General features: G+C 53.0%; 1 protein-coding gene across 1 annotated transcript; it reads right to left on the minus strand.

Moving 5' to 3' along the window:
* Positions 1 to 2506: 2506 nt before the first annotated feature.
* On the minus strand, positions 2507 to 6556 carry IRF2BPL (interferon regulatory factor 2 binding protein like). Its single transcript, XM_003786933.3, has one exon. It carries the CDS (start codon positions 5657 to 5659, stop codon positions 3323 to 3325), a length of 2337 nt encoding a protein of 778 aa, XP_003786981.1. The 5' UTR covers positions 5660 to 6556; the 3' UTR covers positions 2507 to 3322.
* Between the last annotated feature and the right edge of the window lie 5149 nt (positions 6557 to 11705).

The raw sequence follows: 11705 nt of genomic DNA on the forward strand, positions 1-11705 counted from the left end.
CATGGCAGAGGGGGAAAATGCTTCCTAGGCATGCAACATAGAAAGCTGGGAAAGGGGGACTCTAGCCAAGGGATCAAAGCAGGAATAGTTAAGGCAACCAGACTATCAGTGGAATGGGTCAGAATGAAGAGAAAGGTCACATAATTCAAAAAAAAAAAAAAAGAGAGAAAGAGGAGAGCCATTATTTAATAAATGGCCCCTAGCTATCTATCGTAAACTTTAATTAACTGCACCATTATAATTCACTTCCAGCCTGAGTTCCACCCTAACCTGCTCTCTCCCTCCCACTCCCTCCCTTCTCTCCCCAGGCCTCATCAAGTCAGGCTTCCTTAGTGAAACCAAACTGGCTGCCTTTGCCTGATGCCTCATTATTACAGCTACTGCTTTCTACTGTTCATAATAACAGAACAGGGAGAAACCACAGTGTTCTCAGCTCTTAATAACAGGCCCCCTCTCCTACCTATGTTCACTAGCAATCAAGGGCCTCATAATCCTAAAAGTTCCTGAACATAATACTACAGCAATGAAGACACAGTTGCAAGCTGGCAGAAGTGGATATGCACACCAAGTTGGATAACAGGGCAGACTCCCAGCTGGAGCCTCCACCCCACCACTCGGAGAGTCCACACCCAGACGGGTGATCCACATATCCAGATTCATGTGCACAGTTTAATGCTGTGGCTACACCCACTGGTCCTTCATTCAATGGTGGTTAAATTACACCTGTAACACTCTGTATTCTTAGGCTGCTGAGCTTTACTCATTTTGAGAGTATGTGGATTGAGAGTGGGAGTTGGGAGCATCTTAGAGGATCTTCCAGACGAAACATACTTGGTTTTTATTAATGAGCTTATGAGGAAAGCCAACCCAGACCTTTAAGTGAAACATGTGATTGGTAGCCAGGCGAGGATGGGTTTTAGAATTAACTCTTCCTACAGTCTGCTCTATGTTAGCACCAAGTTAATTACCCCTACGGATGAAAATAGGTTTCATGACTCATAAGCACCAATACAACACTTGGCAGCAGATGAAAATGCAAGGACACACTTGCAGGAAGCTGACAGGAGTATCTATTTTTATGTGAGGAGATTCTTAAAGAGGTGAGACAGGCACCTCCCATGTACCAGGATTAAGAGGCTGCAGCAGATTCATCAATATTGCCACTTATCCACACCCACAAATCCTCACACACACATATGTACAGAGCCCTGGTTTCCACCACCACTTCAATGCTGATGGTAGCAAAGCAACAAAGCAAGAAATTAAAAAGGTGTTATTACCAACAAGTCCCAACACCAACCCAACCTCCACACTGCTGTTCTGAGCTAACCGGTGATTTGTTTTTTCCCCAAACCCAAACGTGCCTACACCCATACCCATCTCCCTACCCTCCTGCTTCTTTGATGGGAACAGAGTGGGGGCAACAAGTTTCTTCACATATTCCCTCAGCCTTTGTGGGGACAGTCCAGGCCCTGTTTGCCCTGCCCAGGAATGGGGTGTGGCCAGGAGTGAATTTCAGATAGGATCGCTGGGTTTTGTTTTGCTTCTTTCCTCCTGTTTTCTCTTCTATTTGCCTCCCAGGAAAGCACAAGGTCCAAATCTGATTTGTCCCCACTTACCCCCACGGGGAGGGCTTGTGTGGTCTCAACCCACAGGACTCTCAGGTCCAAACGGCATTACAGTTCTCTGTCCCCATCGCCACACCTCCCCCAAAAGCTGCCCCAAAAGCTGATTAGATGATTGCATTTCTCCACCAGTTCAAATGGGTTTTATTTGGTGTTGTAAGTAACCTTTACTTCAGGAACTAGGTTTGAGGTTTCCCCCTCCCACTTCCTCATCCCTTGAAACCCTCTCAGCTCAACTCTGCATTTTGCCTTTAGAAATACCTACTAAAAAGACAGAAAAAATGTGTAATGAATGAAGTGAAAACTGCTTTTTCAAAGCATCAGCTGGAAGCTGCTAAAGACTCTCCAGGCTAAGTACTGGGTATTTGCTTCCCACTTGCCTCCACTGACCGCTGTCGGCTTTGTGACATTTTTGTATTAAATATGCAAACCTGATTTCTGCCCTATCGAGGAGGCAAAGCACCCTAGTTTTTTTTCCAAGACTTTTTTTTCCCCTCACTTGTCAAGTCACAGCTGTTCTGGGTTTCAGCATATACTCACCGCCACAGCCCAGGGCACCAAAAAGCATTCCTGACAATGCCATTTGCAGCTGGGCCCACATGGGGGGTGGGTGGGGGAAAAGATGCTGAAGAGTAAACAGAAAAGGCTTAGTCAGCAACTGTCACCTCCCCAGGAGGTGAATGTAAATAGCCTGGTGCGGAGGGGGAGGAGCAGCAGGGCAGCATACCGCCTTCCTCACTTGCTACTTCAAGAGGTTTCAAAGGCACTAGCATTTGCATACTTTACTGTACGTACAGTATTAGACGTAGGTAGGGTGCTCCTAAATTAGGAGTTGTGTGGCCTTAGCCCTAGAAAGACACACTTGCTGACTCGGGGCAGAATTAATATCAATTGAATTTATTACAAGTTACTAAGCTCCAAGGCACATTACAGTGTTCTGTTAACTACAGAAATGTATAAAGGACAAACAGAGCAGATTCTCCATGTCTAGCATTTCGCTCTACTGTTCAAAAGCATCCGTGCATCGACAAAGCAAAAACAAAACAACACGTGAAGATCCAACACATTCAGGTCAGTAGAAACAAACCAAACATTTTCCCCTCACAAACTTGCAACAAAACACCCCATTACCTCCCAACACCCCCCTTACCATTTTGCAAACAAAACAGGGAAACAAAACGGAACAGAACAAAATAAAGTGAAGACTTCAACACTTGGGGCGCTTTAGAAAGAAGCTTTCACCATTTTATAGCATTTTTTTTTTTTTTTTTTAGGCAGCAACACTGGCCTTGGCAAAAAGAAAAAAAGTCTTTTTCTTTTGTGTTTTTCCTCTCAGAATGCATAATAACATTTACAAAAATACACACCAGCAGCAGTTGTTGCTAAGGGCTATTAATTCTGTACCTAGGCAAACATTCTGCCACCAAATAAATGCTAACGAATATGATGCAAATGACCCATTATACTGTGAAACACTAACCAGCTTATCCTTCAAATGAAGAAGTTACATACCTGTTTCAAAATATAGAAACATACGACGAAAATAATGTCTATACATAAGACTAACTTTTTGCAGTTTGTTATATTCACAATTCTACATCTTGAGGGTGAGGGAAGGGACGTCGAGGCAGGTGGGGAAGGGGCCCTCTGAATTGGAGGAGTTGGTCTAGGGCAAAAGGAGGTGGCTGTCCTGTGGTTCAAGGGTCTCTCTCCTTTTTCACTTTAACATCCCCAGCTAAGATAGTCGCGATTTCGCCCTGCATGAAGGCCCAAGGTACATTCGACCCGACTAGGGGGCATTTCTCTCCGCTGGGGCAGTATACCTCGCCAGTGGCCCCCTGGGCCTTAATACTCTCTCTAGAGCAAGGGAAGCAGAATTTGTGGCTGGGGACGGATGGGCACTGAACGAAATGCGTATCCTCCAAACGTTCGTGGCAAATAGTACAGCAGAGGGGTCCGCTGTTGGCCATAGGGGAATCCGGAATGTTTTGGGGGTGCACTTGGTCCATGCCCGGGTGGGCACCAGGCGGCGGGGGAGCCACCTGTAAATTCAGGTCCCCATTACGTGATGCCAACCGGCGCTGCCCTGGCACTGAAGCCGGCGAGACTGGGCTGCTGCTGTTGCGCCGCGCGGACGCAGTGGTAGAGTGCACGGAATTGCCATCCTTAGGCGAATGCGCCGTGCCCAGAGTGTCTGCCACCGACATGAGGGCGGCCATAGGGGACGGACCGTTCTGGGGGGCCGACTCGGGTGGGGTGGTCCGGTTGGAATGGGGTCCCAGGGGTGGGGGTGGCGGGGGCGGACCGCCTGCCGCGTGCCCTGGCGGAGCAAAGGTCCCGGTCGACATGGTGAGCTTCAAAGCCTCGCTCTGGTTCGCCATCCACTGCTGCCTCTGTTCTTCGCCCAGCTTCAACGCGCCCTCGGCTGAGTCTGGGGGCTCTGGCGACGCCTTCCTCTTGCGCAGGCTGGCAGCTGCGCCCCGGCCTGAGGGCGCGGCAGGCGGCAGGGCTCCGGTCCCCGGGGGTGCGCTGGGGGCGCGGCTTAGACTCACCAGTGCCGTGGGCAGCATGGGGCAGCTGGCGTCCAGGTAGGGCTGGGGCAGCATGTCGGCGCCAGGCACGCCCTCCTTGAAGAAGCGCACGGCCTCAGGCAGCAGGTCCCCAAGTAGGCGCCAGTCCCCGGAGCCGTGCTTCTTTTCATACTCCAGGTATTTGAAGCCGGAGGAGAGGCCCCGGCCGAAGTCCTTCATACAGTCTTGGTACATCTGCTTGGCCACACCAGACGCGCTGGAGTACACGTTACCCGAGCCCGTGGGGTACTCAATGAACAGCTTCAGCTCGTAGTCCATGCCGGGCTTGGAGACAGCATCGAAGGCGAAGACGCGGCCCAGCAGCGAGTGGTCCTTCTTGAAACGCACCTCGTAGGGCGTGCAGCCGGCCAGCGTGAGCAGCGTGTCGCGGACCATCTTGGGCTTGTTGGCCCACTCCTCGGCGCGGTTGCGTAGGCTCTCGCTCAGCTCGGCCAGGGCCTCGGCATTGCGCTGCTTCTCCTTCAACTCGCGCTCCTGGTCGGTGCTCGACACGGAGCCGGGCCTCTTGCCACTAGCACCCACGCCCGCCTCTGCAACCGACGACGAGGTGGAAGACGACGCCGACGACGACGCGGTGGATACGCCCGGGGTGCCCCCGAGACAAGCGGGACCCCCGGGAGCCCCTGGGGGAGCAGGCGTTGGGGGCCCACGGCTGCTCAGCCCATGGGGTGGGGGTGGGGGCAACACAGCAGCGCTAGGCGGGCCGTTAAGTAGCGTCTGCGGCAGCAGGTTGGGGGGCACAGCGAGCTGGGGGGCTCCGCCACCTCCTGGGTTGGGCAATGCCGTCACCAGCCCACTATGCGTCCCACGCCGAGAGGCCACCGATGCCGCCGCTGAAGATGAGTTGGGGCTCTGGCGGTTCAGCTCTGGGGGTCCCTCTTCGGATGTTGGCTTAGGAAAGCCGTTTGGGCCCCCCAAGCCGTTGGGCAGCCGCGTGGCATGGCTGCCGGTTCCCAAGCTCACCGGCGGTGGGGGATAATCGAAGCGATTGCGCTGTTCCACGGCGGCGGCGGCGGCTGCAGCGGCAGCTGCGCTCAGGCCGTAGCGCTCCAGGCCAGACGGGGCCGCCAGCACCGCAGGCTTGCTGGCACCATCGACGTGGTTGAGCTGTTGTTGTTGTTGCTGCTGCTGCTGCTGCTGCTGTTGTGCGGCGGCCGCTGCCCCACCTGCGGCTGCCGCCGCTTCCTTAGCCGATAGAGCCACTGTCTTGACCCCGACGGGCGGCGGCGGCCCGGGGGAGCGGCCGTCCTGGAAGCAGCCGTGCGCCCGCTTTAGCTGGCGCGCGGTCTCGATCACAAACTCTATGCGATCGGCGCCCTCGTAGTTGACGCAACCGCGGCATACGGGTTCTGAGAAGTCCCAGATCATGGCCCAAGGCATGCGGGGCAGGTCGCACAGGTAGCAGGACTGTCTCCGGGACGAGGACACCTGCGCCGCGGACATGATGCCGGCCCTGGGGAAGGTGGGCCCCCACCCGGGCTGTCTCCGAGGCGCCTTCTCCTCCGGGAGTACTGGCCGGCTGGGTAGGGAGTCCGACTGCGGGGGAGGGAAGAGGGGGGGCGAGAAAGTTCTGCCCCAGGGGCTGGAGGGAGCGCGAGTCTCCACCGCCGGCACAGCGCCTCTCCGTGGGGGCTCCACCGCCGGGGTGGCGGACCGATTCAGCCCGCTCCTCGCCCCCACCTCCTACTGCGGTTGTCTCGTCGGGAGGGGAGCTCAGGCGCCTTCTTCCTGGTGTCGCGGACCCAGACTGGAAGCTCCGGGCCCGGGGGGAGGGGGCAAGTGTGCCCAGTTTTGGCCGCCGTTGCCTCTGGACCCCCTCCCCGAAGTGGCTGGTGCGTGGAACCTCGGAGGGGGGCTGTCTCTTCCTCTCCCCTGGGGCCCCCCTAGGAGCTGCGTCCTCTCCCCGACGGGCTTCCTGGGGCGAGAGTTAGAGGGTTCAGTGCCACCCGGTGCCCGGGTCCAATCTTGCTGAAGCCGCTGCTTTCCCAGAGGGCCGGGGGAGGGGTTGGCACTCGAGAGAGGACCCTTTCCCCTCCGCAGCGTCTGCTTTTCCGCTGGCGGCGGCTGGGTTTGCACGCCGGAGGGAGCTGCCGCGGCCACCGCTTCCAGGACGCAGGGGAGAAGAGGAGGGCACGCACGCAGGCTCCCGCCGCCTCCAGGCCTGGCGGGCGCCGGGGCCGCCACGACTGGAGGAGCTCACGTTGGCTGCAGGGCGCTCGCACGGCGCCTCGGCCCGGGTCGCATCCCTTCCCGCTCGTGCTTGCGCTCGCCTGGAATGTGGGGTTGTGATTGTTACTCTACGTTCCGGAGGCGCGTCTCGGCGCTCCTGCTCAGGCTGCGGCTCGCGCTGTCCCCGGCTTGGCCGCGCGGGATGCCGCCCGGGCGGAGCGCTGACGTCACCGCCATGCTCTGCACCACTTCACCCCCCTTTACACTTCCTCTGTGGAGCCCACTTGTTGCTCCGGAAAGGCGCATGCGCGGCAGGACGCCCAGATTCCTCCCAGCCGGCCCCTCCTGGTTGCCTCCGCCCTCTCCTCCCCTCCCCCCTCGTCGTGTGTGTACAACAGCTGAGGCCCGGCGAGCTAATGCTGGAGTCCAGGGCCAGGGGTGGAAATTAAACAGACGATGACCTTTCCTTTCCCTGCTCGCTCTCCCAAGTAACAACGTATTTAAGAACCACAAGCGTCGTTTCCGATCCTCGCTTCTTACCCCACCCCACCCCACCCCACCCCCAACCTTGGCAGTGAATTTAAATGTCCTGTTTCAGGATTTTTCCGCTGTGAATTTCATATAAGGTATTAACCATTTCCTCTGCGATCAACTCCTCTTTGCCCCCCCCCCGCATGGTTATTACATTTATTACCACCAGTGATGCCAAAGCACCTGCAAAATAAGCTGTTCTCCAATCTTCCAGAAACTGCCTTTTCAATTTGTTTTGTGCCCTGGTTTAGGAACCCCTGATTCCTAAAAGCGCGAAAAGAATTCAAGGTGAGCTTCCCTTTCCCCCAGCCTCACTCTACAAATTTTGGCTGAACCTCTAAAGAAGATATGAGCACCCGGAGGCCTTTAAGGAAAACAGTCAACTGGCTGCGCACAGCTGCAATTGAAGGCAGGGAAGGGGTGGTGCTGGAAAGGCCAAACAGGTGAGTGGTGTTTCCAGGGTTTGATAACAGACGGTATTGGCAGCATTTAGTAATACTGATATCTTTTGTAAAGCACAGCCGTAGTTCTCAAAGTCCCTGCTCACGTGCTGTGATCTCATTCCATAGTGCCCCAGAAGAATGAGCAAGCCATGATTTTTTTTCCCCTTGCAAGATCACTGCGCATCATTATTACTTACTGCAGAACAGATACGTTCTGAGGCCCAAAGCATTCAGGGCGGGTCCCACAGGTACCATTTCAATTGATTCTTCTAAATATTGGGTCTGCATTTTCCCACCTACCTCATGAAAATTGAGATAATCTCCGTGAAGACAGGAGGAGAAATCTCTATAGTGAGATTTTAGGTTCTGGAGTCTAGCCCAGTGGGTTGGAATTTACTCTCCATCACTTACTGGCTTTTCAACCTTGAACTAATTACTTATGTAACTTCTGTTTTCCATCTGTAAAATGGAATGATAGCTCCCAATTTATTAAGGACTTTTTGAGATCTCTTTTTTTCTTTCTTCTTTTTTTTGGGGGGGACAGAGTCTCAAGCTGTTGCCCTAGGTAAAGTGCCATGGCATCATAGCTCACAGCAACCTCCAACTCCGGCTCAGGCAATCCTATTGCCTCAGTTTTTCTATTTTTAGTAGAGACTGTCTCACTTTTGTTCAGGCTGGTCTCGAACTCGTGAGCTCAAGCAATCCACCTGCCTCTGCGTCCCAGAGTGCTAGGATTACAGGTGTGAGCCACTGTACCTGGGTGCTTTTTGAGATTTCAATCTGTTTCTTTTTTCTTTTTTTCTTTTTTTTTAGACAGAGCCTCAAGCTGTCACCCTGGGTAGAGTGCCGTGACATCACAGCTCACAGCAACCTCCAACTCCTGGGCTTAAGTGATTCTCCTGCCTCTGCCTCCCAAGTAGCTGGGACCACAGGTGCCCACCATAACGCCTGGCTATTTTTTTTGGTTGCAGCCATCGTTGTTGTTTGGTGGGCCCAGGCTGGATTCGAACCCACCACCTTAGGTGTATGTGGCTGGCGCCTTAGCCACATGAGCCACAGGCGCCGAGCCTCAATCTGTTTCTTGTTCAAATAGGTGGTAATAGTTACTAAACGTGCTGTGAGAAAAAGACCTAATATAGTAGATGGTTTACTTGCATCACCCTTAATATTATCTACATTATTAAGGGTCTATTATCTATATTATTAAACCCGTAATATTACCTATAAGGCAGAGTCTATTAACTCCATTTTACAGACTAGGAAAGTAAAGAGGCTTACATAACTTGCCCTCAGCCATTAGAGATAGACCTGGGATTTGAATCCAGTCTATCTAACCCCCTTTGAGAGGTGGGTTTGATGACCTTAGGCTCCTATGGGTGGTTTGGGGATGTTCAAAATTTCTGCAGCTCCCTCATTTGGTGTTACATACAGTCTTTTGTAAAGCACTATGCAAACAAATATACCTTCTTAACCAACTCCCAGCCTTCCCTTCCAAGCAGGTTCTTCCAGATATAGAAGTTGTGTAACTTAAATACACCATACAGCACATAGTGTCAGACTAACCGGAAGCCGTCTGTAAGTGTTGGTTATTATTTGTATTGATATTAGTGTTTTGCTGGTTGCTTAACATATGAAAATACTTTGTAAATTGCATAAAATGCAAGAACCATTATTCTTATCACTATTACTACTAATTGCAATAAAGTTCAGTTGAAACAACAATATTTATTTTTATTTTGACACTCCAAAATAAAATTTGACACTCCAGAACCTCTTTATCCTACACTTCCCAACACCCCAAATCTCCCACTCATTCTAGGGCACCAAGTGCAAAAGAAAGAGATTTTTATTTAGGATAGGAAGAAAGAGGGTAGGAAGAACCCTAGGGAGCTCCTCTTTCATCTTAATGCAGCCAGATTTCTGTTTTTGCAAACAGTGAGCTCACTGTGCACTCCAGAGCAATAATAAACTTTCCCTGGCCTTCTGGCTTGAAGCAGTGATTCCTCCGTAAAGATCTGCTCCAGGAGCATTGCCTCATTCTCATAGACTTCAGCCTTCCCCACACCATAGCTACCCTGGAGTGAGTCAAAACACCAGGCTGGAAAATGTCTTGAAATCCCACTAGCCCCAGGCTCTTTAGCTTTGGCTTGTCTCTTGGCCCATTTATTAATACTATTCAGCCCTTCCCTTTATTAAACCAAAAATACTGGGGAAATAGTAACTTAGCTACAACACTCTAGCCAGGCTGCTAGAGAAAGCAGGTTGAATTCCATGTCATAGTATTGTGTTTGGTATGCACACACATATGTCTCCATCTCCCTGTCTGTCTCTGTCGTCACTGTTACCAAAGGAGATATATGTTCACACATACATGCCGGTGTGCCTTCATACACACTGAATTAGAAATCAACGTGCTTTTAAACAGACTTCCATTACTGTCTCATACTTCTTTAATTTAAAAAGCACAGCTCTCCCCACCACCACCACCCAGCTCCCAAGAATCACCAAAATTTGTGGTGGGAAACTGCTTAACTGCTTGTCTGTGACGACCCTGTGGGTATATTTCGGAGATGGTAAGAGGCAGGAGGTCCAATGCTTGGGAATTGATTTCCCCCCCCCCCTCGAGATAACTCCCAGGCTACAATATCGTTGCCATGTTGGAAAGGAACTGACCCCGATTTAGGGCTAATGGTGGAGGGCGAGCTCTGTCCTCTGTTTGCGAGGTCTGGGAAACTAACATAGCAGGAAGGGCCGCGCTATCTTCCCAAAGTTCTTTCTTCTGTCTCTGTCTCCTCCCAGTTTGCCATCTGAAGTAGCATCCAGAGAATCCGGCTCTAAACTGGAGCAAACGGTCAGCTTTCCTGGCCTTTCCGGAGCGCCATTGCCCATAGGGGTGAGAAGGTTGCAAGGCGCCTACGCACTTGGAATGTCCTAGCAGTCTCACCCAGCCCCGCCCCCGCTGTTTTATGGCAGAGATGGGGCGGAGGAGGGGGTGGGTGCTCTTGGCCTGGCATCCCTGCAACCAGCTGGCTCGTCTTCGAGGAGGCCCGGGCTGAACCTAGCGTCACCCCGCTGCAACGGGCGCCGCCAAGCGCTCTGGAGAGAGAAAGGCCTTTTTTGGTAACACTCAGCCCTGCGGTAAGCAGTATCCAGTTCTTGGGCCTGCGAGAGCTGCCTCTGAGCAGTTGAAAACAAACGTCTGGATTGGGCCCTCCTCTCGCTTCTCCAGGACCCCGGATCCCCGGATCCCCGAGCGCCAGGACCCCCAAGGGCACAACTCATAAAAGGGCTGTGGAGGTTGGGGAATGGAGGCAACATGGTGATTTACACTTTTACTCCCGGGGCAGTTCCGTAGGGGAAGTGTTTACCTTTCCCTAAAGGATTAATCCTGGTATTTTTTTTTTAAGTATTAACTTAGGCCAGGGCTTAGGGTTACGCAAGAACCTCTCGAGCATGGAATCCCAGAACAACAGGATTCGCTGAGAAATCCCGGGGAGAGGAGCCTGCGTTGCCCGCTGGGACCTGCCCAGCCTGGGGCGCGCGGGCAGCTAGGCGCTCCGTGCAAAATCGAGTGGAAGGAAAAGAAGGGCGGTGTGGTGGTTGGCAGAGTGGTTGCAGCCGGTGATCAGGATCTGACTGCTTTCTTCCTGGAGGGGCGGAGAACAGGGAAGGGAAGAAAGACACGGGGAGTCGCGTCTGGTTCCTGCCTCCTCCCTGCTTCCTCTCTTTGCCAGCGTGCCAGGACACGGGGGAGACCAGTGCTGTTCTCAGCAAAAGCTAGTGTGGTTTTTTAGGTCCAAAAATAAAGGAACCCTGGAATGAGCCACCCAGAGACCAGGCCTAGAGGGGAAAAAAAGGGTAAGAGTCGGACAAGGGTGCTATTCACGGACGCAGTTGGATTAAAACAAATACACCCCAAAAAGAGGGTGGCAAGGAAGCCTTGGACAGCGAGAGTAGGCAAAGAGCCTGGCAGGATGGCTGTCAAGACCACAGGTGTACACACCCCACCCCACCCCAACCCTTCACCCCAGCGAGTACACTTCTGGGCCTCAGCTGGGAGCTGGAATGCCAGCCAGTTCCCACTGGCCCACACTAGAGGGGATTTCCACTGCCCAGCTAGGGAGACCATCGCCGCCAGCGCTTTCCTGCTGTGGCCACCCGAAGGCGGGGCCTCGGGGCGGGAAGCCCCTTCTTGTCCTCACCATTCATCAGTCAGATCTGGGACACTGGGAAAGCCATCACTTCTGTCCCTGGTTCAGGTGTATGGGCCAAGACCTTCAAATATGTTGACTTGCTTGAGCTCGGTTGTTCAACCTGTAATGCAGGAGAGAGGGAGAAAGGGAAGG

This window comes from Otolemur garnettii, unplaced genomic scaffold (assembly GCF_000181295.1).
Source record: "Otolemur garnettii isolate 467f Iridium unplaced genomic scaffold, OtoGar3 scaffold00020, whole genome shotgun sequence".
Taxonomy (NCBI): Eukaryota; Metazoa; Chordata; class Mammalia; order Primates; family Galagidae; genus Otolemur; species Otolemur garnettii.

Excerpts from the sequence above, each read along its gene's own strand:
- IRF2BPL (XM_003786933.3), bottom strand. The coding sequence starts at position 5,659 with ATGTCCGCGGCGCAGGTGTCCTCGTCCCGGAGACAGTCCTGCTACCTG.